Source organism: Lynx canadensis, chromosome E1 (genome assembly GCF_007474595.2).
Source record: "Lynx canadensis isolate LIC74 chromosome E1, mLynCan4.pri.v2, whole genome shotgun sequence".
NCBI lineage: Eukaryota > Metazoa > Chordata > Mammalia > Carnivora > Felidae > Lynx > Lynx canadensis.
The window spans coordinates 11,518,779-11,544,117 of NC_044316.2; the positions used below are offsets into that span (position 1 = coordinate 11,518,779).

A 25,339-nucleotide genomic window follows, 5' to 3' on the forward strand; every position below is an offset into this window, starting at 1 on the left:
CCTCCCACCGCGCTCACCCACGGGGACGTGGCTGCCTGGGGTGCTGGGGGCGGGGAGAGAGGGTCTGGCCCAGACAGCCCACTCTTGGCCCTGACCGGCATGTGACCACAGGGCTCCTATGAAATGGGGGGCCTGCCCCCGTCACCTGCACATGCACCCCCGGTGATCCTTCGGTGTCCCTGGCCTGGCTGGGCACGGGCTGAGGTGGGGTGGCCCGTGGGGTTAGGTTGGGGAAGATTGTGGGGTCAGGCCACACCTGTGATGTGGTAGGAAAGAGGGAGCCAGGAGGGGTTCAGAGCCCGGGCAGTGAATTCACGTACCGGGTCGGGTTTTCAATTTGCAAGGGGCTACTTTGCCCTCCTGCGCTAACCTCTCTCACTGTGCAGCTGAGACGGACGTCCCTTTGGGTTCCCACTTGGAGGGGTGCTGAGGCAGGGAGAGGGAGGGAGAGGGGAAGGGATGTGGGGAAGGGAGGGGGAGGGGAAGGGGTGGGGGAAGAGAGGGGAAGGGGAAGGGGTGGGGGAAGAGAGGGGAAGGGGCGGGGGGGGAGGGAGGGGAAGGGGTGTGGAGGAAGGTGCCCTCCCAGCAGAGAAGCTGTGCAGGCAGCAACAGCCAATTCGTGTCTGCTCCGGTTACGAGACCCGCACTCCCCGTTGGCTGCTGGGCATGTTCGGGCCTCCTGTGCTGCCCACCAGCCTTCCTCTCCTGAGGGGTGCCTCCCTCAATTACTCGGAAAACTCAGCCGGCAGGGAGGCCCGAACAGGCTCCTTCCTTGTTCCGCAGCCCCGATCGTGGCACGGTCCAGCCTTGTTAGCCACTCTCCAGCTTAACTGATTTTTCCCTTTGTTTTCTTCCCTGGGGAGCCTTTGCCCAGAGGGCCTGCAGACACTCTCAGCCTTCGGAATGAATGAATGAGTGAATGGATGAATGAATGAATCCCATACCCTCTCTGTTCTGCCTCCCAACTAGTTGTTGAACTAGTTCAGGGGTTGGCAAACGGTGCCCCAAAGGCCCAAGCCCACTAGCCACCTGCCTTTTTACGTCTCACGAGCTCCTCTAGGTGCAGGTGGAATCAGACGGTATTTCCTCTTTTGCGTCTGGCTTATTTCATTTAGCGCAACATCCTCAAGGTTCGTCCCTGTTGGAACACGTGTCAGAATCTGCTTCACAATGCTAAGTGAAATGAGCGAGACACAAGGACTAACGGTGCCTGATTCCGCTCATATGTGGGATCTCAAAGCATCCAACTCATCGAACCAGAGAGCAGATGTGTGAGAGCCAGGCCCTGGGAGTGGGGGAAGTAGGGGGACATGTTGGTCAAAGGGGACAAACTTGCGGTTAGAAGACGAGTAAGTCCTGGAGATCTAATGCCCAGCATGAGGACTATATGCTTAATACCGTCTCGTATACTTGAAAGTTGCTAACAGAGTAGGTCTTAGAAATCCTCACTGCGCGCGCGCACACACACGACCACTCTGTGAGGGGACGGAGGTGTAACCCACCTTATTTTGCTAATCATTTTATAACACGCGTACATGAAGTCATCGCGCTGTGTGCCTTAACCTCACGCAAGGGGATATGTCAGTTCTATCTCAGTAAAACCAGTAAAAAAACAAAAGGATTCTGAATTTTTTTTTAAAGACTACCCTTCCTTCTTGAGGCTGAATGATATTCTCTTATAAGCAGATATCATGTTTTGTGTACCCATCTATCCGGGCACGGGCTCTTGGGCCACCGTCACCTGTCGGCTCCCGGACTCATGCTGCTGTGGACGTGGGCCAGCCCTGCCCTTGATTCTTCCATACCTAGAAGAGCATACGGTAGTTCTGCGGTTGACTTTTCTGGGGAACTGCCGTACCGTTTCTCGCTGTTTGAGCTTCCCACCAGCCTTGTTCGAGGTTTCTAGTTTCTCCCCACCCTCGCCAGTGCCTGCTATTATTATTTCTTGATAATGGCCGTCCCTTTTTTTTTTTAATGTTTATTTATTTTTGAGAGAGAAGGAGCACAAGTGGGAGAGGGACAGAGAGAGAAAAGACACAGAATCCGAAGCAGGCTCCGGGCTCCGAGCTGTCAGCAGAGAGCCCCACGCGGGGCCCGAACCCACGACCATAAGATGGTGACCTGAGCTGAAGTTGTCTGCTTAACCCACTGAGCCACCCAGGCGCCCCGATAATAGCCATCTTTAAGGGTGTGGACTGTTTTGATCTGTGTCCCCTGAGCGTTTTTTCACGTGCTTATTGGCCATCTGTCTATCTTCCTTTGAGAAATGTCTATTCAAGTTCTTTGCTCATTTTTAAGTCAGGTTGTTGCTGTTGACTTGTATACACAGCTTCATTTTATTACTTTTTAATTTTTTTTTAAATAGTTTATTTATTTTTGAGACAGAGAGAGAGCATGAACGGGGGAGGTTCAGAGAGAGAGGGAGACACAGAATCTGAAACAGGCTCCAGGCTCTGAGCTGTCAGCACAGAGCCCGATGCGGGGCTCGAGCCCACGGACTGCGAGATCATGACCTGAGCTGAAGTCGGTTGCCCAACCGACTGAGCCACCCAGGCGCCCCACACAGCTTCATTTTAAATGGTTCTATAAGTGTCTACATGGTATCCCAGGTTTTGCCTCTCGGCCTACAAAGCTGAAAATATTTATTTTCTGGCCTTTTGTGAGAAAGTTTGTCAGCCCCGGACTAGTGGGTGACTAAGATCCCTTCTAACTCAGATCCATAACTGTGTGATTTTCCGTGTCAGGTGTCAGCAAAGTTTTTCCGTAAGGGCCAGATTATAAGTATTTTTGACTCTGAGGGCCATGCGGTCTCTGTTGGCACTACCGGAGACAGCCCGTCAGCATGTAAAGAGTTGAATGTGACTGTGTTCCAATAAAACTTTATTTACAAGCACAGCCAGCGGGGCCAGATTTGGCCACAGGCTGTGGTTTGCCAGCCCCTGCTCTCCATGAAAGGAAAGTCCCATTGCCGTCTTTGGACATCCAGGTCCACCTGGAGGATGACGTCCGGGACCCTGGGAGACGGTGGGAGTCAGAGCAGCCTGGAGGAGGGGCCGGTGCCCTGGGTGGGCCTCAGCTCTGCTCTCGATGGGCTGGCCTTGAGCAGGTCACTGAGGCCGTCTTGGTCTCCTGTCTGAAACGGAGCAGGAGTCCTTGATCCTCTCCCAGGAGGGGTCACCCGTCCCTCACTGACCAGCTCCTCACCGAGTGTGTGGCCAAGCAGGGGATCCCGGGCTGGGGCAGTGACGGTCAGACCTTCACGCTTCATTCTAGGGAGCCAGTAGGAAGTGGGTAACGGAGGATCTGTGATGCCTGGATCAGGCAACTTCTCCGGCAAGAGCTAGAAGGCCCCAGGTCCCTGGTCTCCTGACAGGGGTGCCTCCTTCCTGCAGGCCCCCAGCCCAGCACTGCGGGTTCCTAGGAGACCAAGCAGACAGGGCCACCTTCAGACGTGTATACACCAGCAAAGACCTCTCTGGCTTATTCTTGCATCCGGGGCCTGGGAGAGCTGGGAGGAAGTCCCGCCACGTCCAGCTTCTTATAGATGATAGCTCCTCAGCTCTCCCTTCTCCCTGGCTTCTGCCAAGAAGTTGTTGGTGTGGCCCGGGGTCTGTCTTCCGGGCCATGACTTTTCTCTTGGTTGGACTTTCTCCACCCCAGAAAGTTTCTGGGAGGAGAGAGAGGATGCTCACAGGCAGGACTGTTTTCTGTTCACCTTCCCCACCAGCAGGCTCTTTCCTTCCCCTCCGGCCCTTCTCCCACTGCCCTTCCCTCTGCCAGCTTGGTGATCGGGTGGGTGGGGCTTCCAGAAAGGCTGGTGAGAATCCTGGCAAGACCAGCTCCTGCCCGTAGCCGACAGCCCCCCCACATTATCCCGAGCACCCCTTTCCACACATGGCTTCATTTGATCCTTCGAGGTGTGTTCTCTTTTTCTTTTGTCGTAAAATACACATAGCACGACACCTGCCACTTAGCCATTTTAGACTGTATACAGCTCAGTGACGTTTAGTACACTCGTAATGTTGCACAACCACTTTTGGCTAATTCCAGAACTTTTTCACCCCGAACGAAAACCCTGTACCCATGAAACACACGCCCCCTCCCCCCCACCTCACCCCAGGGCACTGGAAAATCTGAATTTGCTTTCCGTCCCTATGGATTTGCCTGTTCTGGACATTTCCAATGTGTCTGTTCTTATCTGTGTGGAAGCCACAGCTTCCGTGGTCGGGGCGGGGGTGGGGGGAGAGCAGCAGTGAGGCGGGGTGGGGGGTAGAGAGCACATACAGCACGTGCACGCAACTGAATGGAGCTCAGATCACGTGGCTGTCAAAGCCCTGGGCAGGGGTGGCAAGAGACCACTGAGCAGCGGGTCTGCTGGGTGGTCAGGGCCCCGTGGCCGCTGATGGGGGGCAGGGGGGAGGGCCAGGCATCTTCGTCAGCTGGTCTGCCCCAGCCGGGCAACCAGAAGTGGTCTGGGGGCCTCGGACAGGATGAGTAGACTCCTTATCTGGAGGCCATTAGCGCTGACCTGTTTGTGAAGGAGAGGGAGGCCTGACGGGCTGGGGGGCCTCTGTTGAAGCCCCCTCCCTGCCGGCTGCATCCCCTGCACAGCCAGTCTCAGTGGGAGCCTGGTGGCCTGGAGCCAGGGTGGCAATGTGTAGACAGCCAGGCGGGGCCCGGGCTCCCCGGGGCTGGCACTACAATTGCCTACCTTCCGCCAGGATTGCGGCCTCACGGCAGATGTGCAGGTGCACAGGGCATCAGGGGGCCTCAGGTATATTGATCAGTCACTCAATGGAGCGGTATTCCAGGACCCTTCAGAATTGCCTGAGGTCTGGTGAAAACAGGGACATGAAAGTATGGGGACAGCCGAGCAGGTGACTTCCACTCACAGCGTGGGGCGCACCTCCAGCAGAAACGGGGCCGGGGCCGGGGCCAGGGCACCTTCTCCCCCTCCGTGTGCTAGTTGCCCCGGGGGCAGGTGCACGGCGTGCACGGACTGGCCAGATTGGTGGGTGTCAGCACTTGTGGCTCTCTGTCCCTGTTGTCATCTGTGTGCCAGTCATTCCTGAATCCAGGGCCCTGCTGGAACCGCTCACAGGATGTGGACAGGGCAGGCCCGATGGGCAAGTGGCCACGCAAAGGTGCCAGCAAATGGGGCAGATGGGGACAGTTCACTGCAGCGGAGGGCTGTCAGAGGGTTCAGTGAGAGCGCGGCTGGAAAATGGGGTGGGGCCTCCCTGGGGCTCCCGGGCTGCGGGAGGACTCAGATCCCTGTTGCTGTAGGGCCGCGGTGCTCGGCTCCTGGTGTCCCCACTGCTGCCGGGAATGTGGTCCTCCCCACGGCACAGTGCTTTGACTTCTTCCAGGCCAGCGGGAAAAAGTCTCTTGGACTTCTCTCTGCCCTCCAGGCCCTCTGTGAAAGGTTCCCCAGTACATCCCCACTTGACCAGGGTAATCTCCTTTCCAATGAACTGTAATTACATCTGGAAATGCCCTCACTTAGCCCCATCAGGAAGTGATGCCTTGGCGTTCAGAGGGCAGTCCACACCCAGCGGGAGGAATTCTGTGGGCCGGTACCGGGGAGCCCCTTGGAGGCCTGCCCACCCCGTGGTGGAAAGGAGTTCTAGGCGGCGGGAACAGGTGGGGCAGGTGGGGTCAGCTTTAACTCTGCAGGCTGGGGAAGGGCCTTGGTTAGACGTGGGATATGGAGTGGAGGTTTCTCCAGGAGGAGGAGGCTGGGGCAGGAGGCAGGTGGAGACGGAGGCCAGAGCTGGGGAGGAGCCAGAGGTCCACGCAGACTCAGAGTCCTGTGATGGGGCAAGTGACTGATGTGGGAATGAGGGGGTCCCCTCAGACACCTTTCATCTCGAATGCCTAGAGTTCTGTGTATCCTGCCTGGGCCCAGGGGAGCTGTGGGTGGGGCCTGTGTCGGGACCTTTGGAAGCAGAGACCTGAAGCCCCTCAGTGCAGGTTGGAGAGCTGGAGAACTGGCTGCTGACCAGGAGGGGGGCCGGGGAGTCTGGGTTAGGCTACTCTGAGGCACACGGGGCCTGGCTGTTGGATTTCGAGGACGCTGCATCTCAACAGGGTAGGTCCAGATAGTGGGGTCAAGGGGTCACTACCTGGGTCAAGGCCCAGGTAGTGGGGGCCGAGGACCTCCAGCTGGCAAAAGCAAAAATAAGGCAAAAATAGGGCCCTGCCCCCAGCACCACCGCCCGCCCACCCCTCTGCCCCCTGAGGCCCACTAAGAGGCTGGTTGTCGCCTGGGCTCCTCCCCTGCCCCACCCCGCCAACTGCTCTGTTTCCTGATTTGTAAGATAAGACAGACCCTCTCTTGGCTGTGATGGGTTTTGGAGACACTCTGAAAAGGTGCTGTGTTCATCAAATGTGCGGGATGAGTACAGCATCATAGCCCTAAATCCTAGACACCCGATGACTTTTCAAGGGGTTACGTAGGAGAACATTTTTGTTTTGTTTCGCTTTAGCACTTGTAGGTTTATTTTATTTTATTTACTTTTTTTTTAAAGATTTTTTTTTAATGTTTATTTATTTTTGAGACAGAGAGAGACAGCGCATGAGCAGGGAAGGGGCAGAGAGAGAGGGAGACACAGAATCCAAAGCAGGCTCCAGGCTCTGAGCTGTCAGCACAGAGCCCGATGCGGGGCTCGAACCCATGAACCCCGTGAGATCATGACCTGAGCCAAAGTCGGATGCTTAACCGACTGAGCCACCCAGGCGCCCCTTGTAGGTTTATTTTAATGTGGATTAGGAAAAAAATAAGTCCGCGCACCAGACGCCAACGTTCATGAATCGTTTTGCTCAGCGTGGCTGGACCCTGAGGAACGCGCTAACCTAAGCCTGAAAGGTAGACTGTGAAGTGAATCGCCGTTCAGGTTCGCCTGGAGAACACGTGAGGGCGTCCTTGAAGGGCTGAAGTTTGTCAGCGCTGGTCAGTTGCAGACAGACATGGCCACCAGCCGGTCTCTTGGCCGAGCCGGGTGCCTGGGGTGTGGTGGGGACACAACGGGCTGCAACACCCTCTCTCCGCCTCCACTCTGGGTTCCGGGATTTCAGGGGAGCAGAGCACAGACATCCTCAAGTCACACGGGTGACCGAAAGCTCAATCCAGGTTTTAAAAATAGAACCCGAGACAAATGAATGAGTCTCTCCACTCCCACCCCCGGTGCAGAATATTTCCAAAGGAAATTGCCTCCTGTTATTTCATTCTATTATGAAGCGTGGCTCATAGAGCCACTCATCCCTCCATTAATTTTCCATAGGGAATGGACTGTGCCTTCCCGGCTTAATGGAGGATCTAGAACACGACGGATCACCTGACTGGGGCCGGGCCCTGCCCTTCCAGGAAACCTGACGCCTGTGGTCCCAGAGAGCCCGTGGGCCGGGCAGTGCACAGGGCATCTGCATAGAACCCTCGGGAAGGGCCTTGCCCGCTTTCTCTGCTGACCCCAGAGAGAATGGGCTGCAGAGCTTTGCGGGGAGTGGGTGCTGAAGGAGCTTGGAAGGTGCTTTCCGCTGGCCCCTCCTCTTCCTCTCTTCCCACTGGAGAAGGCATGCAAAAGGAGCCACACGTGGACAGAGGCCTGGGTCCAGTCTTGGGCAGCTGCCCAGCCGCTTCAGGGCCTTCTGCCCATCACTGGCCCTAGATCTTCCCTTTGTTAGGAATCTCCATCTGCTTCCAAGCAGATGGCTTCTCCTGCAGGGTCATCCCCCTGGGAAGCTGCTTCAGGCCAGCACATCAGCGAGAAGTTTCCATTTTCATCGCTGCCTTTGCGGCATGCGCTCAGAGCCAGGCGACTCACGGGCTTCTTGGAGGATGTGAGTGAATTCTGGTGGAGGAACCAGAGCCAGCCCGGCGCGGAGCCTGAAACCGAGGCCGGATTCTCTGGAACCCCATATCGGTCCCCTCTGGGAGGTGGCTGGGCTCCCTCGGCCCCCTGGGCCCCCAGTACTTGCCCTCCTGCTGCAGTAAGCTGACGATGTCCCCTGCTCTGCTCCTCCCCGCCAGTGACTTCCCACTCACCAGACGACCCCAGGGCGCGTCTCTTCCGCAGGCTGCTTTCACACCGAGCTCCCGAGCTCCCGTGCTGGGCTCTGCCCCCAGCCTCTGCCTGGGCTGTTCCTCTTTCTGGAATTCTCTCTCTGCCCTTCTCCTGATGAATTTCTTCATCGGATCCCAGCTTGAGCCTTGCCGTGGCCTCTCCTAGGCCCGTCAGGTGTGCCCGCCCGTCCCGTGGCGCCTGGTGCTTCATCACACGGTGTCACCCTGCGTTCACACCTCTGTCCTTCCCACTGTCCGCAAGCCCCATAGGAGAGCCCGGCATGTCTCACGCTCACCAGAGTGTGCACAGACATCGGTTGCAGCTCCACACAGGGCGATGAGGGGTTACCGTCACCATCTACAGAGGCAAAAGCCAAGGTTCGGGGCACCCAAGTCTGAAAATCGGTGCCGCTCTTTGCCAGGGGCTCTTTTATTGGGCTGCCATAAGGTGCCCCCCCCCCCAGAGCACTCGAGGCAGATGGGTACGCTGGGCTGGCCAGGGGGTGCCCGCTCTGCCTCATTTCCCTCGGTTTGGGGGCCAGGGGGCACCCCAGGCAGGGAGGAGCAGGTGCTAAACCTGCCAAGGGCCAGGCGGGGGGGGTTCACTCGAGCCCACAAGAGCACAGAGGGCTGAGCATCACCCCCACCCACCCACCCACCCACCCACGTACATACTCCGTCTCTGCTGGGTGTGCAGGTGAGCCCCACTTGGGGTGGGGCGGTCAGCCTTACCAGAGCCCGCGCCCTCCTACGCACAGGAGAGGTGGGGAGGGTGCGGAGGCTGGGCGGGAAGCTGCCTGTTCCATGGCCTCAGCTGCTGGGTCTGCGGGGCTGAAGGTGTGCCTGCGTCACGGGGCTGCCCAGAGGGTGAGGGCTGCTGGCTTCCCAGAAAGTCAGGTGAGGGCAGAGAGGGGTGGGGCATGGGTGTGGTGACCACGGACAACAACAGGGTGTGCGTGACCCTGAGCCAATCCCAGCGGCTTAGCCTGGACCTTCGGGGTGACCCTGAGCCTGGGCAGCAGGAAGGCTGAGGGAGGGCGGTGGTGGGTGGAGAGCCGGGGGTGTGGGCAGCGTGACCGGTGTATAGGTGTGCTTTGACATACGTGTGCCGCTGTTTGACAGGTCACCATGCGGGCCTCTGTGTGCAGCGGGAGGGGAGGTAGTGGGTAGCGGGTGCTGCTTTTCCTTCAGTTGATGTGAACCATAACCCGTCCTGTCTGGTGCGTGCCAGGTGCCTGGGAGATACTTGAGCAAAGCAGAAGCAGCCTCTGTTCTCTAAGAGCTGAAAGTAGTTGGGGAAGAGAGTTCGAAGGGGGTGGTTTTTTAGCTCAAATAAGGATGGTTTTATAATAATTTGAATTTCCCAGTGGAATGAATGAGTGAGGATGGTGAATTTGTTCTGCTTGAAAGAGACTTGCAAACAGAGGTACCTTGTGACGGATGGATAGATACAGGATAGACTGATAGATGGATGCATGGGTAGATGGATGGGTGAGTGGATGGATGGGTTGATGGAGGGATAGATTGATAGATTGAGGGATGGAAGGATGGGTGGAAGGATGAATGGATGGAGGAGAGACTAATGGATGGGTAGGTGGATGGACAGATGGATGGATAGATAGAGGATAGTTGGATGGATGGATGAATGGATGGATGGACAGATGGATGGAATGATGGATGGACAGAGGATAGACTGATGGATGGGTGATGGGTGGATGATGGAAGGATGGGTGGATGGATGGATGGATGGATGGATGGAGGATAGACTAATGGATGGGTAGGTGGATGGATGGAAGGGTGGATGGATAGAGGCTAGACAGGTGGATGGATGTGTGGGTGGGTAGGTAGATAGTGAGCTGCCCAGCTAAGAGGTACCTAGTAAAGAGTGAGTACAAGCAGTTGTCCTGCATGAGGCAGGAGAGCCCCACGTCTGTTCTGAGTGTTATAATCATGGGGGAGTGGGAAGTATATGTTAGTGGTCCACGCACACACTTGCTCCCACACACATCCTTTCCTTTGAGTATGCCCCCCCCAGTGCCAGCTCCCCACTAGTGAGGCAGACCCTGAACCTTGCTTCTATGCATTACCACGAGCCCAGTCACTTTGCCCTGCCTGCACCATACCTTCCCATCTTCAGTAGCCAGTTGGAGAACCTGAACTTCCAAACCCACGAGCCCAGTCCCTTCCCCCCCTGTTTTCATCACTTGCCATTTAACAAGGCCTCCAATGGCTTGGCCCCAAAAGGAGCTTGGTGGGGGCATTTCAGAGGTGAAAGGAAGACATTAAGGGGCCTCTGAGGTGCCACCTGGGACGCAGCCAGCCCTGCCCAGGGACTGTGGAGGCCGCAAAGGGGGCAGAGTGTGCCCCAGGCTTCTGGGCACTGTGTCCACTCTAGGGGCGTGCGATGCCACCACCACACGCACGCTCTGCCAAGTGCAAGGGCACATGGGCACAGCCAGGGGCATGCATCTTTCCTGTTTTGAGCCACATTTGCCTCTGAAGTACTGGTTCTAACTGGACAGGCATCAGAGTTTGCAAACTGGTGGTCTCTAGGCTGAATCGAACCCGCTGTCACACGGGAGTCTAAAGCAGTTGTCATTGTTGCCTATTGCTAATAATCAGAGTATTTTACATACAAGTCGTGATTTCTGGCTTCCTAAAAAATAAAAAAATTTAGGAGGGCCCAGGGTCCTCATTCTGGTCACTGGTGGCAGGAGGGGGATGGGGGCTGCAGGGGCAGGACGGTGCTCTCCAGGAGCACCACAAGCCACCTGCAGCCTGCCTCACTCATTTGGGTCACCGGCCTGGCCCCAGCAGGCTCTGAGACCCCTGGACTGGCTATTCTGGGGGTCACCTGGGAGACAGAGGGGGGGAAGACAGAGCCCCTCTCCCCGGCAGTGATCTCCTGACTCTCCCCCCAGCTTCACGCAGGCCATGCTGAGCCAGCCCAAGATGGAAAGCCTGGATAACCCCACGGCCTACCGCGTGGGCCTTGCACTCCTGGGAATAGGCAGCACGTTTGTGCTTTCCAGCTTCTTTGCACTGGGCTTCACCGGGACCTTCCTAGGTAAGACCCCGAGGACTGGGGGGCACGAGCAGACGTACCCTGGGCTCAGTGGGGAGCAGGGGCTGGGTGGCCGACCTCCCTGCCCTCTGTGACATCTTCGTGGGGTGCACGGGAGGACCTCGCCACCTTCTTGCTCTGCCATGAACTCTGGGGCTCAGGGCGTCTTCCTTCCACCAGGCCTCTGCCTGGTCAGCTTGGGAAGCTGGGCTCTCCTATCTCATCCAGCTGGTCGGCCGCCAGGCCAGGTGGGATTTCCGCTGGCTGCATTTGGGCCCCAAGCCAGGGCTGGTGCGGGTCTGGATCGGGTGTGGCATAAGGGGGTGCCGTTCCTGATCTGCATTTCCCACTGCCTACGGCTCAGGTGCTTTTGGGCTGGGAGCCCAGTGCTGGCCTAGCTAGAGGTCCTCATGACCTCAGCAGCTTCTAGCGACTTGGAAGCCCAAGGAAGAGAGCAGCCGGGGAGGCTGGAAGAGCAAGGGCAGTCTTGGGGCCAGGAACGGAAAGGAGGAGGCGGCCCACAGAGGGGGCCCAGCAGGCAGCCGGCATGTGGGAGGTGCCCACCCCTCTGATGGGCTGATCTGGGGGGTCCCGGGTCCTCGCCAATCTCAGCCCCCAGCCCACTTCATAGACCTGGCCTCAATTTCCTCCAGTGCCCAGGGATGTCCCCGGCACCCTCCTGGTTTGCCTGGGTCTCTCTATCCACAGTCGCCTGGGGCCCCGGGGTACTGCGGGCTGCAGCGGGGGGGAGCCTGCAGCTCTGAAGGAGCTTGTGTTCACAGGCGGACGAGACCTCCGGGAGCGGCGTGTGCAGGAGGCCTGTGCCGAGGCCCGGCCTGGGCCTGTTGGGCACCTGTGGCAGTGGGGCCCGCAGGTGGTTTAGCGCCTCGTGCTCAGGCCAGAGCTTTAGGGTGCCCGGTGCTAGGGGAGGGGCACGCAGGCAGGAACCTGGGAGGAGAAGGTGGGAGCTCCTGGGTCTGCCAGGTGGGGGTGGGGCACTGGGCCAGTGGGAAGGAGGCCTGGGAGCAAATAGCAAGTTCCGGGACAGGGTGGCAGGCAGGTTGGCCGGGGTGTGTGTGTGGGGCGGGGGTCGGGGGGGTGGTGGCGGCGGGGGTGGGGGGAGAGGCAGTCAGGCGAGGGCTGGAGGTCGGGTGGGGGCCACATCACATGTGTCCCCTAAGGCCATGCAGGGGCCTGAGGCTTCACTCCTGGGCACGTGGAGGCCATAGGAGGGCTTGGAAAGATCTCATCCCAGCAATGAGGAGGTTGGACTGGCTGGATGGTGAGGTGGGGACAGGGAGGAGGTGGGGATCACGGTGTAGGCCTCACAGAGCCGGGGCCAAGGGCCACAGAGGGAGGGGGGCCGCCGTCCTGTCCAGCCCAGGTCCTGGAAGACCAGGAGTGAACAGCCCTGTGGCATGCGGGCCTGGCACAGGTGTGGGCACAGAGCTGGGAAGGAGCCGGTGGAGCCCCGGATGGCGTGCGGGGCAGGACCTGGTCAAGGCCGTGTGAGGCGAATCGCCCGGAGGAGCCAGGCAGGGTGGGCGGGCAGTGGGAAGGAGCCTGACAATAGCAGTCACCGGCGGCACACCGCCACCCAGAAGAGACGGCCGGAAAGTGCCGCTGGGCTCTGGATGTAGGGCACAGCGGCCACTTCCCTCCTGTGAGTCAGCCCCAAAGCGGGTTTCTGTGCCACCCGCCTCCAGGCCCGCAGCCCCATTTCCTGCCTCCTGGGAAGAAAGCCTTCCGCAGCCCCCGGGCAGCTCCTGTGCCCCCGCACCCTTTGTCCCCAGACAGCGGACTCCTCTGCCTGCCCCTGCCCTGCTTCTGCCTCGGATGAACAGCACTGTGCCCGTGGTGGTGTGGGCTGCCTACCGGCCAGTGCCAGAGACCGTGTCCCTGGGCCTCTTGGAGCGGCCTCAACGTGAGGCCTCGTCACCGTGTCTCGGAGGGGTGGAGGATAGGCCTGTCCGGGGTCGGCCATCTGATGGTCGCGCTCTCCACCGCGACCGGCTGCTCTGGGCTGGCTGCAGGCCGTGGTGGGCAGCTGGGGTGGAGAGGCAGAGCAGGCCCCCCGGATCCCTGGGGTGGGAGGAGCTCACCCAGGCCCCTACTGGGTGAGAAGGGAGGATCTGGGGGCAGAAACACCGGGTAGCAGGCAGGGAAGGGCCTCTTGCAGGAGGTGACATCAGCTGAGGGAGAAGTGCCGAAGGAGGAAAGATGCTCACTAGACAGAGCAGGGAAAGGCATCCCAAGCAGAGGGAACAGCATGTGCAAAGGCACAGGGGAAAGGGGCAGATGGGGGTGTGGGAAGGCTCAGTGCCTTAGCCCTTTCAGGACCCTGTGCCCTGTGAGGTGTCTGCATGCTGGTGACCCGAGTGGACCCACTGCTTGGGGTGTCCCTTGACCCAGTACGCTGTACAACCTGCTCCTTGGCTGGGCTGGGGCCTCCTGGAGGGCAGACCCGTGGTGCCCACCCTGGGGGCCTCCCTCAGTAACTGCGCAGCCAGGCTGTGACCCTCCGGTCCTGCCCCAACTTGTCCACAGGCGATTACTTCGGGATCCTCATGGAGGCAAGAGTGACCACATTCCCATTCAACATCCTGGACAACCCCATGTACTGGGGCAGCACGGCCAATTACCTGGGCTGGGCCATTATGTGAGTATCGGGCCTTCCTGCCCGCCCTCCCTGCCTCCGGAGGAAGACGGGCCAGCCTTCTGTCATCTGTGGAGCCGAGGTGTTCCTTGGGACTTTCTTCTCCATGGAAACAAACAACATCCTAGAACACGGGTTAGCAAACTTTCTCTTGAAGGGCCGGAGAGGCGGGGCTCCCAGGCCATAGGCAGAGCTCGGATGCTCAAAAGCAGCCGCGAGCCAGTAGGTAAATGAATGGCTGTGGTCGGGGACCAACACCGCTTCATTCCTGGACACTGTAATTTGAATTTCATAGAATTGTCATGTGTCGTGAGATAGTCTACTCTCTTTTTTAACCATTTAAAAATGTACAAATCATTCCTGGCCCACACACCACAGACTGCCAACCCTGTCCTGGAACATTAGGGCTGGCAGGTCCTGAGTGACCGCCAGGGCTCATGCTTCACCTTCACGCTGTCCAGAGGCCCCAGGCGGGGAGGCATAGGGGGCGCTGTGCGCTCTGGGCCTCAAACCACGCCCCCTCCGGAGCACTTCCTGTTTGTCCGTTTTGTGCGTTAGGGCTTCTTCCGTGGGCAGTTTTTCAGTAGAAAGCGTTCTGCTTTTATTGGACGCTCGAAACCACGTGCCTAGAATGTTGCAGGTGCTCCCAGAGACCAGAAAGGTTCCAGGACATCAAGGAACGAGTCTCAAATGGTGGCGTGTCGGGAGCGGGATGTTTCCTCGCGACCCCTGCCTTCAGGTGCAGCCCAGATCGGAGCGCTGGGCCCTGAGCGCAAGGAGCTAGAGGGGGACCTGTGGGTCTCGCAGGGACTTGTCCCCCTGCCCCAGCCCAGCCCCTCTCACCTGACTCAGGCAGTGGGAAGGTTCCATGCCCCTAGATTCACTCAGGCCACAGAACATCTCCCTAGGCCCCACCCTGCAGCCTCTTGATTCCCGCCGGGGCCGGCGCACCCAACATTCCCTGCCTTTTCTGTTCCTTTCGTCTGAGAGCTCCTTAGAGATGCACCATTGCCTGGGGCTGCCAGACGCTGACCCGGCAGGGCTGCTCCAGGCCTCCTGCAGCCCATCTGTCTCCCACCAGGGGCCCCACGGCTGGGGGAGCACTGGTGGGCCCGGGGCAGCAGGATTCCTGGGGGCACTGGGCACCGGGGCCTCCTGCTGTCTCTGGGCCCCCACCTTCCCAACCCCCTAGCCCGAGTGGGACACCCCACTCCCCAAGGTGCACAGCCGGTTCCCTAGGGCCAGCCCTGCCATCACCTCAGGCTCGGGGCCAGGCACGTGGGTCAGTCTGGACCTCAGCCTCCCAGTCTGCAGAAGGAGAGGATCCTTTCTACACAGGGCTGTTAGGGTGTCAAGGTCAAGAGTGTGAGAACACGTGGAAAGTGGGGAAGTTTCGTGTGGGTGTAATGGAGAAGGGGTACCCGCTTGGCTCACGCTCCAGGGCCCAGTGTGGGGGCTGTCCCGGGGGGTGCAGGCCCCTGCCCCCTGGCCCCATCCTCCTGGGCCTCCTCCCCAGCTCCTCGGGTGCCTGACTTATGGGTGGGGAGGCTCTGCTCACTCCAGAAAAACAAACCAGGGCCCGTGAGTAAAGCTCCCGGAGGGCAGATTTCATTTTAGCCCCAGAAGGGTCTCTGGGGTTGGCATCTCCACCCGGCAGTGGTGAGGGGCGGCAGACCCCTTGGCCCTGCAGGACGATTGGAATCGAGTCCACAGAATGGAGGGTGGGGTCTTCGCTGTCCCTGCTGGAGCACCCAGACAAAGAGACAGGGTGAGGCCCTGGGCGGAGGAGAGTGGGCAGGGCAGAGGGTCTCTGCACGGTGCACACAAGTCCTGGGGCCCCCAGCCTGGGACTTCCGTGAAGGAGGTAGAGCGGGGGTCACAGAGCCCACCTGGGGCCGTGTTCCCTGCTGGCTCCCCGGCTCTGTGTGGCCCCATGAACTAGTTTCCCTCTCTCCTCCCGGCCATCTGGATGCTGTAGCCCGGCCCCTGTGGAGCCTCTGGGATCAGAGGTAACTGGAAAAAGCGGGACCAGCTGGACAGCAGATGCACCCAGGCTCCTCCGTGTGGCGGTCACCGGCAGGGAGCCTGTGAAGGGCCCCCTGGACCCTCCACATGCAGCTGGGGGTTGGGGGGCCCTGGACCCGTTTCTAGAAAACACCCTGAGAACACTGTCACTGGAGGGCAGTCATAGCATTTGTCCCCCCCCGCCGGAACATCGTCCTCTGCAGAAAAGGACATGCTTGGCCACTCGGGCAAGTCTGAGAGGCCGGATGTTCTTTTCATCCCTGCTGCGTCCTGAGCCGGGGGCCGGGGACATGAAAAAAGGGAGCGTGGGCCCCCCTTGGAGGACCAAGCCCTACCAGACAGGCGGTCAGCCGGCGGTCATCGGGTCAGGACCAGGACGGCGGGGGCCCTGGTCCGAGAGAGAAGGCCGGGCGCGGGAGCTGATAATGTGTTCTCCGCAGGCACGCCAGCCCCACCGGCCTGCTGCTGACTGTGGTTGTGGCCCTCATCTACATGGTCGCCATCCAGTACGAGGAGTGAGTAGGCCCGCCGTCACACATGAGGAGTGTGACCGGCCGAGCGGCCGACAGGAAGCTCAGAGCGGACCCAGTGGGGCCTGGGGGGCCGGGCAGGCGGTGACGCGGCAGCCCGGGCCTCCTGGCCACGCTGCCGTGGGGGGGGGGGCACGGCCTGGGGTGGTGGCATCACCCCCGAGACCTGCTGATGGAGCCCCTCCCCCTCCCCACAGGCCCTTCACCGCTCAGATCTACCAGCAGAAAGCCTCCTCGTCCCGCAAGAGGAGCTGACCGGGCCTGCGGCCACTTCACTGAGGGTCTGCCGCGCCGGCCTGCCCCGAGTGCCAAGCCCTGCAGTGGGGAGCAGAGCGACTGGCCGCGGTTCCGTGTTTGCGCCTGATGAGGGCCGCTCAGTGCCTTGGAAACCTCTGCCTTGGGGGCCCTGGACATGCTGCCGTTTGGCCACTGAGCCCCCAGCCCCGCTGCCCCCAGAACATCCTAACTCAACAATAAAGGCACCCTGACGCCAGCATCCCCTTGGGCTCTCTGTCCGGCCAGGTGGGGATGGGGAAGGAGTTTGGGGCTCCTGGGAAGGGAGCATTCCCCTGAGGGCTCCAGGCCAGGCTGGTGTGGCCCTCCTTCTGCCTGAAGCCTCTCAACCCTGAGGCCAGCATCACCATCCGCACTCGGCAGGGCAAGGACTTGCCCAGATGTTTGAGCTTCCTGTGCCTCCCGTCTCACCCCCTGCCCCAGCACCCCGTCTTCCGTCCCTTTCCTTTGGGGAGCCAGCCCAGCCTCCAGGTGGAGGTGTCCTCATACCACCCAGCAGCCCCACACGCCAAGGAGCTCCCAGCCTCTGTGAGCTGCCGTCAGAGAGTGAAACACATTATGCTGAAAACGTAAAAGGTGACATGATGGTACATGGTGGGGGTGGGAGCCTGTCGTCAGCCAAGGAGATCGGGGTGGGGGGCCCTCTGAGGAGGGGACATTTGAGCTGAGACCCAAAGGAGCAGAGGGAGCAAATGGGAGGATTCCGGGCAACGAGAAGGGTGAATGCAAAGGCCCTGTGGTCAGAACAAGCAGCAGGCTGTGAAGGACCCAGCTAGTGAGGAGCATCAGCCAGGAGGTGCTGGGCCCCGTGGGGTCAGGCCGATGAGCGGGCCCAGTTGGCACCCCCTGGGGCATTTGCAGAAAGCTGGGCTGTGACCCCCATGCTCTCTGAACCCCAAGCCGCCAGGTCCAGCCCAGATGAGCTGGCCTTGGAGACATCATCCTTGTGCGGTGATCTGAGGGCTAACAGAAAAGCCCAAATGTGGTGACAGTGCAACCCCCTTTGGCCTATGAGGGGCCTGGCACTGGATGGAAATATCATGCCCCCGAAGGCTGACGTGGAACGGGCTGTGGGAAGGGACCAGTGAGGCTAACGTGCTCCCCCAGAGCTGCTAGCAACGCTTGAGCCTGCAGGGGGAGGGGAAGGGCCGGGCCGGCTGGACCTCGGACATTCGGCATGCACCTGCTCTGGGGCCCCGCCCCTCACTGGCTGTATCTCGAGACTCCCACACGGGCTGGGGTCACCCCCGTCTGGCAGCATAGGCTCGGTGACCTGTCCCGGGGGCGCAGGTCTGTCCCACCCCAAGCTCACGCTCCCTCTCTCCCGCTGAGGTGGGAGGCGTCGAGGAGAGGTGGGGGATCCCGATGCCGTGGGGTCGGGGTCCCCGGATGGAACTGGAGGTCCTGGGCCCAGCACCCAAGTCTCCCTTCACCCCCCCGTGAACTGAGGGTGAACTCAGCATCTCTGGTTAATGCTGACATTTCTCTCCTCATCCCTCGTGAGCCTCAAATCACCAGAGGAGCAGGCCATGTGATCACGTGGGGCCTGTTGGTCAAGCCTGGCTGTGGAGTCTAGTGGACAGGGCTGGCCGGCCCCTCCTCCTGGCCCCAGGCTTACCTGCAGGCCGCCAGCCCTCCGAGGACACAGGATCGGCCTTTCCCTCATTCGTGCTGGGAAACTGCCGTGAGCCCAGACTCCACCTGCCCACGGGCTCTTAAAGCCCCAGCCCCCCACTCTGTAGAGGGGCCACCATAGCCATGCCTGCCTCGTGAATGCACCTACCGCCCAAGCAGTACAGGCTGGGCCTCCCCTGTCACCCAGGGAGCTCCTTGAGCCCTTTTCTTTGGTTTCTGGAATCCAGAGTCTATCTCAGGCCTTGAGGGCCCACAGGAGGCATCTAGTCTGATCTTACCCAATGCTTCAATCCCTGCTTCTGCTGGCATACCCCTGAGAGCAGGGAGCTTACTCCTCCACAGGTCCCTCTGCACACATAGCCTTTAAGGATATGCTTGCCCCCACCCCCACCCCAATGTCAGGGCAGAACAGAGAAGCCCCAGGCGTCCTGACCCCTGGGTCCACACGGCTGTGGGAGGAGGGGCCCAGGGTGGGGCCAGAGCCATGCGCTGAGCTGGCTCCCCTGAAAGGGTCTGCTGTGAAGGGAGTAGAGCTCAGGCTGCCAGACAGCTGTGATCTGGGCCTGATGAAGGCAGCCTGTCCGAGGGGAACACCAGCTCTTTTTGGCCATTCTCCCGTTCAGGTGGCGGCTGTGGACCAGGGTGACATAGGACACCTTTGTGCAAGGGGCTGGCGGGGATGGGCTCCGGCTGGCACGACAGCGTTCTCTCGGGAAACAGCCACTCACCTCCACCCCCCGACGGGGGCCTGCCCGGCGCTCTCCTCGAATAGCTTTTCAAGGACGCCTACACTGCTCTTTGCCATCAGGCCCTGCCGAGTTGCAGATTTCTCGCCTTGGGGGCCAGCTGTCCACTGTCCATCGTGCCCTCACCGTTTGGTCAAATATTTTTAAAAGTTCCCATTTCACTTTGAGCAGGAAAATTGCTGCCCTGCCAGTAAATGATATTTACAAGCAGGCTCAGCCTCACAGATGCTGTTTGTTGCTTTATGACCAAACACACAGAAAAGGAAATCATTTGTAACCATTGTTAACCTGGGCAACATAAAAACAAGGCTTGGGCTGCTGGGACGTGGGCGGTGGGAAGCTGGGAAGCTGGGGTGGGGGGAGCAGGGGAGGTGTGCACATGTCCCCCCTTCCCCCAGCGCGTTGCCCAGAATGTCCACGGGCGGACCAGACAGGCTGATGGCGACGTGTGTCTTGCCTGACCACAGGGCTCACCTATTGAAAATATGTCCCCACCCCAGGACCACTCGGGTTCAGTCAGCCTGTGGCAGGGCCTTGCCGTAAAGTCACCAAGGCCACCCCGAAGAACAGAAAAGCGTAATTCAATTAACAAAGAGCTTGGCGGTGCGCGGGGGGCGTCATCCCTGTGTGCAGAGCTGGGTGCCTGCCTCAGAGTTGGCCTCATTCCTGTGAGGTGTGGGCATTAAGGGGGGGGGGGGTCCAGCTTCCAGTTCCTTTCGCTCAGCTCCTTTCTGAAGTTCCAATGCTTCAAAAACATCAGCATGTGTTACTTTCGTAACAAAGAGGTAGGCCTTTGCAAAAAAAAAAAAGCCAGAAAAGAGGCAGCCCAAACTAGCAAGCCTCACCCCTGCTTGCTCCCTGGGGGAGTGAGGCCCCACGGGCCACGCACAGTGGTGGGCAGGTGCATAGGCTTTGGGGGGCATCCATTTGGGGAATGAATGACCGATGTGCTCAGGGCTTAACTCGGCGCACGTAGGACAAGTCATAACCTGGCATCTGTGAGGTGGGGTGACGTGCCCAGAAAGTACTGGGGATTGTGGCTGAGAGCCCAGGCTGGGCCCAGTACCTGCCACTGGCGCTTACCAGCTGGAGGGGGCTGGGGGCACGATGTCAGCACCAACCTTGACATCTGCCCTGGGATGGGGGAGGGAGGCTCTATCCAGGCTGGGTTCCACCCACTGGATCTCTTTAGGGAGAGCTGGGTTCAAATCCTTGACCTTGCTGCCCTTGAGCCTCTGCTCATCATGGTGGCCTTCCCAGGAGTAGAGGCCACCTCGACTCTGGCCCCCTGGCACGGGCCGTCAGGAAGGAGCCAGAAGCCATTGGATTTCAGAGCCCAGCTGCCCATACCGCGCCTTTGCGGGAGGCAGCGGGAGGGCCCCTCATCTGGGGGTGACGTGAGCCCCTCCCGTGACCACCCCTCCTGGCATCCTTGTCTGGTCCCTTTCTGTGGGGAAAAGCCCCGCCCCACTGTCCGCAGCGGCCCTGCGTGCAGGGCACCGGCTCAGTTCTTTCTCACCTCAGATGGGGAGGGCAGGGTCAAGAGGGGTGGGGGGACCCAGTCCAGCTGGCCTGTCACATAACTCCTGCATAAAGGACACCCAAGGGGTGAGCCCTTGGGTGCTCCTCTTGTGATACGTGCTTTCGAACCCCCTCATCAACAGGAGACACAAGGCCTGGGGACAAGTGTGGAGGGGGTGGGGCTATGGGGGGTGTGCTCTGAGAAATGGGCCACGGATGTCCCACGGTGGGGGACAGAGCCACAGGAGGCGTGCCGTCGGTGGTTAAGAGCCAGGGCCGCCAGTTCCCTGGGTTCAAGCCCCAGCCCCGCAGTCTCCGTTTCTCCGTCTGTAAAATACAGACAGTAATAGCTCCTGCTCCTTAAGGCTGCCAGAAGCAACCATGTAAAAGCGCATGGCACAAAGAAACCCCCTTCTGGCATCGCCCTGGGGAGGGTGTGAGGTTCAGTTGGAACTCTTGTCGCAGAGAGGCCGGGTAAGGTGAACCCACTCCTGGTTACTGATCAATCTGCCGCCTGCTGGGTTTGCCTCTGCGCCCCGCTCCTCCCAGCCCTGCAATCTCATGGGTCATTTACTGTTGTTATTACTACCAAGTTCCTGCCCCCTAAACCGCATGTACTTTCTCATCCACAATGGGAACCAGAACCGCCATCTTCCAGAAGAGGAACCCGGGACGCAGAGAAGGCGAGAGGCTGCTCTGTGCCCAGGGCCTCCTCATGCACTCGCTCGCTCGCTCACTCCGTGTCTGGGAGGCCCAGCTCCCCAGCTCTAAAATGGGAATGTTCGCCCAAGAGACTCTCAAGACACAAAATGCTACGCGGGAGGGAGGAAGGGACGTTGGCCGACGCCTGACCAACGAAGGGCAAGTCTCTGGTCCTGTAGGTCCGCCCAGGAAAAGGATGCGGATGCGGACAGCCGCCGCCCGAAAATCCCTGCCCGGCTTCAGAGCATCCCCGGCTGGGCGAAAGGAGACGCTGAGGCCCGCAGTAGAGCGCGGGGCGGTGAACGGCTCATGTCGGATCCCGGCCTGGAACCTCGCGCCCCGCGTCTCCGCAGACCCCCACCCTGCCGCTCGTTCCCCGTTCCCCGCTCCAGCCCGGAGAGCGGCGCCCGCGGGGCCTCTGCTGCCCTCTGGCGGCCAGAGCGCGCAGCGCCGACCTCGGCGCCAACGCTGCCTCCGGGGAACAGGAGCGCGCTTGCAGACGGGAAGGGGGCTTCGGCGGGGGCTGGTTCTCCGTACGGTGGAGAGAAGGTGGGTACGCAAGGGCCTGCGCAAGGGGCCTAGCCCTGCTTAGCGCCTGCGATCACGCCGCTGCTATGACTGGACTGCTGTTGTTACTCTCCGGGTAAACGGAGGCCCAAAGAGAGTGAGTGTGAGCGTGCGGGTCTGTGTGGGTGCGCGTTTCGGGTGGGGTCCTTGCCCCAAGCCACGAAGGGTCAGAGGCACAGCCGGGACTACAGACCCGACGCCCTTGCGGCTGCTGGGCCCCGCGCGGTGGAAAAAGGGGTCCGCGCGCCCTTAGCCCCAGCGGGACCTGGGACTCGGTTTCTCCCCGCGCGCAGCGGGCGGCAGCGGGCAGAGAGGCCCGCGGAGGTCGCGGGAGGGGCGGCGGGGGCTCGCGGGGCGTGACGCACAGAGGCTGGGAGGGCGCGGGGCGGGGCGGCCACGCAGGCTGCATATAAGGGCGGCCTCCAGGCGCGGAGAACCAGAGCGAGCGACTTTGTGCCAGAGCCGGAGCCGAGCTCGAGCCGGAGCCCAGCCCCAGGCGACACCCCAGCCCGAGCGGAGCACAGCCTCCCAGCCGCGCCGCACCGCGCCCCCAGCCACCCTCCGTACTTCTCTCGGCCCCGCGTTCGCCCCCGCGGCCCCTCCGCCCAATGAAACTGGCCGCGATGATCAAAAAGATGTGCCCGAGCGACTCGGAGCTGAGTATCCCGGCCAAGAACTGCTACCGCATGGTCATCCTCGGCTCGTCCAAGGTGGGCAAGACGGCCATCGTGTCGCGCTTCCTCACGGGCCGCTTCGAGGACGCCTACACGCCCACCATCGAGGACTTCCATCGCAAGTTCTACTCCATCCGCGGCGAAGTCTACCAGCTCGACATCCTCGACACGTCCGGCAACCACCCGTTCCCCGCCATGCGGCGCCTCTCCATCCTCACTGGTGAGCGTGGGGCCGGTTCGGGCGGCGGTGGCGGGGAGGGAGCTGCGCCACCGGGAGGGCGGCGACCCCTGGTCCGAGGGCGCCCGGCGAGGGCCGGTCCCGACGCCGCGCGCCACGTGGAGAGGTCCGGGCGTCCCGCGCCGGGGCGGCCCCCCTGTCGGCCCAACTTCAGCTGTCCCCTCGGCCGCCGCCCTCACCGGCTCCTTTTCCGCCCTCCGTGTTCCCCGCAGGAGACGTGTTCATCTTGGTGTTCAGCCTGGACAACCGCGACTCTTTCGAGGAGGTGCAGAGGCTCAAGCAGCAGATCCTCGACACCAAGTCCTGTCTCAAGAACAAAACCAAGGAGAACGTGGACGTGCCGCTGGTCATCTGCGGCAACAAGGGTGATCGGGACTTCTACCGCGAGGTGGAGCAGCGCGAGATCGAGCAGCTGGTGGGCGACGACCCCCAGCGCTGCGCCTACTTCGAGATCTCGGCCAAGAAGAACAGCAGCCTGGACCAGATGTTCCGGGCGCTCTTCGCCATGGCCAAGCTGCCCAGCGAGATGAGCCCGGACCTGCACCGCAAGGTGTCGGTGCAGTACTGCGACGTGCTGCACAAGAAGGCGCTGCGGAACAAGAAGCTGTTGCGAGCCGGCAGCGGCGGCGGGGACCCGGGCGACGCCTTCGGCATCGTGGCGCCCTTCGCCCGCCGGCCCAGCGTGCACAGCGACCTCATGTACATCCGTGAGAAGGCCAGCGGCGGCAGCCAGGCCAAGGACAAGGAGCGCTGCGTCATCAGCTAGGAGCCCCCTGCCCCCAGCCCCCCACCCGCGTCGGTGACCGAACTTGAGGAGGACCTTTTTGTTTCAAAGTCACGTCCGGGCCAGCTCGTGCGCCCCGGGGCCGCGTGCGCGCGGACTAGCGTCTTCCCTCCCCGCGGCCCTGGGCCCGCGCACACTGGGGAGGCACTAACGAAGAAGGGACAGTCATCTGCTTTGGAAGGAAAGAGAACTGGACGAGACTGGGACTCCCCCCCCCCCTTCCCCGCAGGCGCCTGCCACTCCCGCGACAGGGGGTGGGTCACAGGCCGGCGGAGGGTGAATTTGTCTTGTTTCTGACAAAGACAAGAACGGGGGTGGGGGGAGTGAGTTAACCCCTGTTGGGCTTTGAGAAACCTGTCCTGCCCCCTGGAGGGTCAAGACTGGACACCTGGGGCATTATCTTGTCTGTGATCCTGGGTTGCCATGACAGCTACGAAAGCCTCTGCCCTCCCAAAACTTAAGGAGGTGCGGGTCAGATCATAGCCAAGTGACTTGTTTACATGAGTGTGTGAAATTGCACAAAGGAAAACAAAACACACACCTTGCACTTTAAAAGTTCTGATGTCATCGTAGACATGAACAAAATCTTACCCAGCTGTTTGTACCGTGTGTGTGTATGACCGTCCTTAAAGTTATTGTTACTGTTTTTATAAAATAAAATAATTTAAAACAGCCATGCTTTCTTTGCTTTTGGAAATGGCTCAGGTACAGAAGGGTGAGAAGGGAGGGGTGGGGTTTTTACTTCTGTGGCATTAGCCTCCCCTTCCCCAGACTGGAGATGACCCTGGCCTTTTGAAAATATCGCCCCCCCCCCCCCACCTCCATGGGAGAAATGGCTCCAAAAAAGCTCCAGATGATTGGGCCAAAGCCCATCTATGTGGGAATGGTTCCTTAGAAAGCCAGGACGATGAAGGGTTCCGGTCCTTGCTAGAGTTGCAGCCACAAAGGGCCTCTGGGATGTGTCCCAGCTGTTTTGTCCTAGACTCCCTACAGGCCCAGGGCAATGAAACGTCCTCAAACCTGCAGCCCACAGTCGGCCTGAGGTGTCACTAGGGCCCTGCTTTCCCAAAGGAAATGGAGCCTTGAGAGACCAATCCAGTGTCGGCCGCTGTAAGAACCATGTCCCCCAACTCCTCTCCGGGGCCTGCCACGTGGCTGTCTGGAGACAGTTCAAGATCCCCTGGCCACACGCGCCCCTCCAGCCCCTGGAAGCACATTGCTGCCAGCGCTTTCTCCACCTCCCGGTCTCCCCTCGGCAGTTGAGGGAACCCGTTCCCGACTCGGGACCCAGCTCTCCCTGCCACTTGTACCTTCAAGTTCGGGGCAAGGGACACCTGCCAAGCCCCAAATTCGTCGCCCCCCGAATTACAGAGAACACCCTCTGCGTGGGGTTGCCATGAGGAGTAAGTGAGGTGTTTGCAGAGTACTTAGCACAAGTGCTGCCACCCAGTAATGCAAATCATCGGTGGTCTCGAGAGGTGCTCGGCCCTGGGAAGGGCATTCAGTACTGTCCCAGGGAGCGGTTTCAGCCCTGCCCTGGTGAGGGCTGTTCCCTGCCACGACTGGACTCCCCTCCGGGCCCAGGGGCCAGTCCCAGGCGGGAGGGATGACCCACCAGGCCAGCTGCGTCCGTCCTCGGGGCCAGACGCAGCTCCGTAGGGAAGTAATTGTTTTTACACTGGTTTTGGCGTGTACATGCCGAGGGGGAGGGGGTGCAGAGTGGAGGTTCTCACAGTTTGTTCTCTCTCCTCGAAGCAAAATGAACATCTTCCCTCTCAACTATCCAAGACAGGTGTCCTATAATGAATTTCTCAGTACAGAAACCAAGATGTCCTGAGAGC

The 25,339-nt window shown here is 60.3% G+C and overlaps 2 protein-coding genes across 7 annotated transcripts in view; both read left to right on the forward strand.

The window, feature by feature from the left end:
• The window catches only part of PEMT (phosphatidylethanolamine N-methyltransferase), an 86,883-nt gene extending 70,050 nt beyond the window's left edge, over positions 1-16,833 (forward strand). For all 5 annotated transcript variants that reach the window (XM_030294658.1, XM_030294659.1, XM_030294660.1 and 2 more), the window contains exons 4-7: positions 10,984-11,129; positions 13,674-13,785; positions 16,248-16,322; positions 16,535-16,833. In XM_030294658.1, the coding sequence (XP_030150518.1) occupies positions 10,984-11,129; positions 13,674-13,785; positions 16,248-16,322; positions 16,535-16,592 (391 nt within the window). In that variant the 3' untranslated portion in view covers positions 16,593-16,833. The remainder of the gene's footprint in view (positions 1-10,983; positions 11,130-13,673; positions 13,786-16,247; positions 16,323-16,534) is intronic.
• A 5,389-nt stretch (positions 16,834-22,222) lies between these two features.
• Positions 22,223-24,115, forward strand: RASD1 (ras related dexamethasone induced 1). 2 transcript variants are annotated; one of them, XM_030294648.1, is made up of 2 exons: positions 22,223-22,696; positions 23,001-23,083. In XM_030294648.1, the coding sequence occupies exons 1-2, from the start codon at positions 22,411-22,413 to the stop codon at positions 23,081-23,083; spliced, it is 369 nt and encodes a 122-aa protein (XP_030150508.1). In that variant the 5' UTR covers positions 22,223-22,410. The 2 variants fall into 2 exon arrangements, with proteins under 2 accessions (XP_030150508.1, XP_030150506.1); XM_030294646.1 differs by having other exon boundaries at positions 22,226-22,696; positions 22,927-24,115.
• Positions 24,116-25,339: the final 1,224 nt, after the last annotated feature.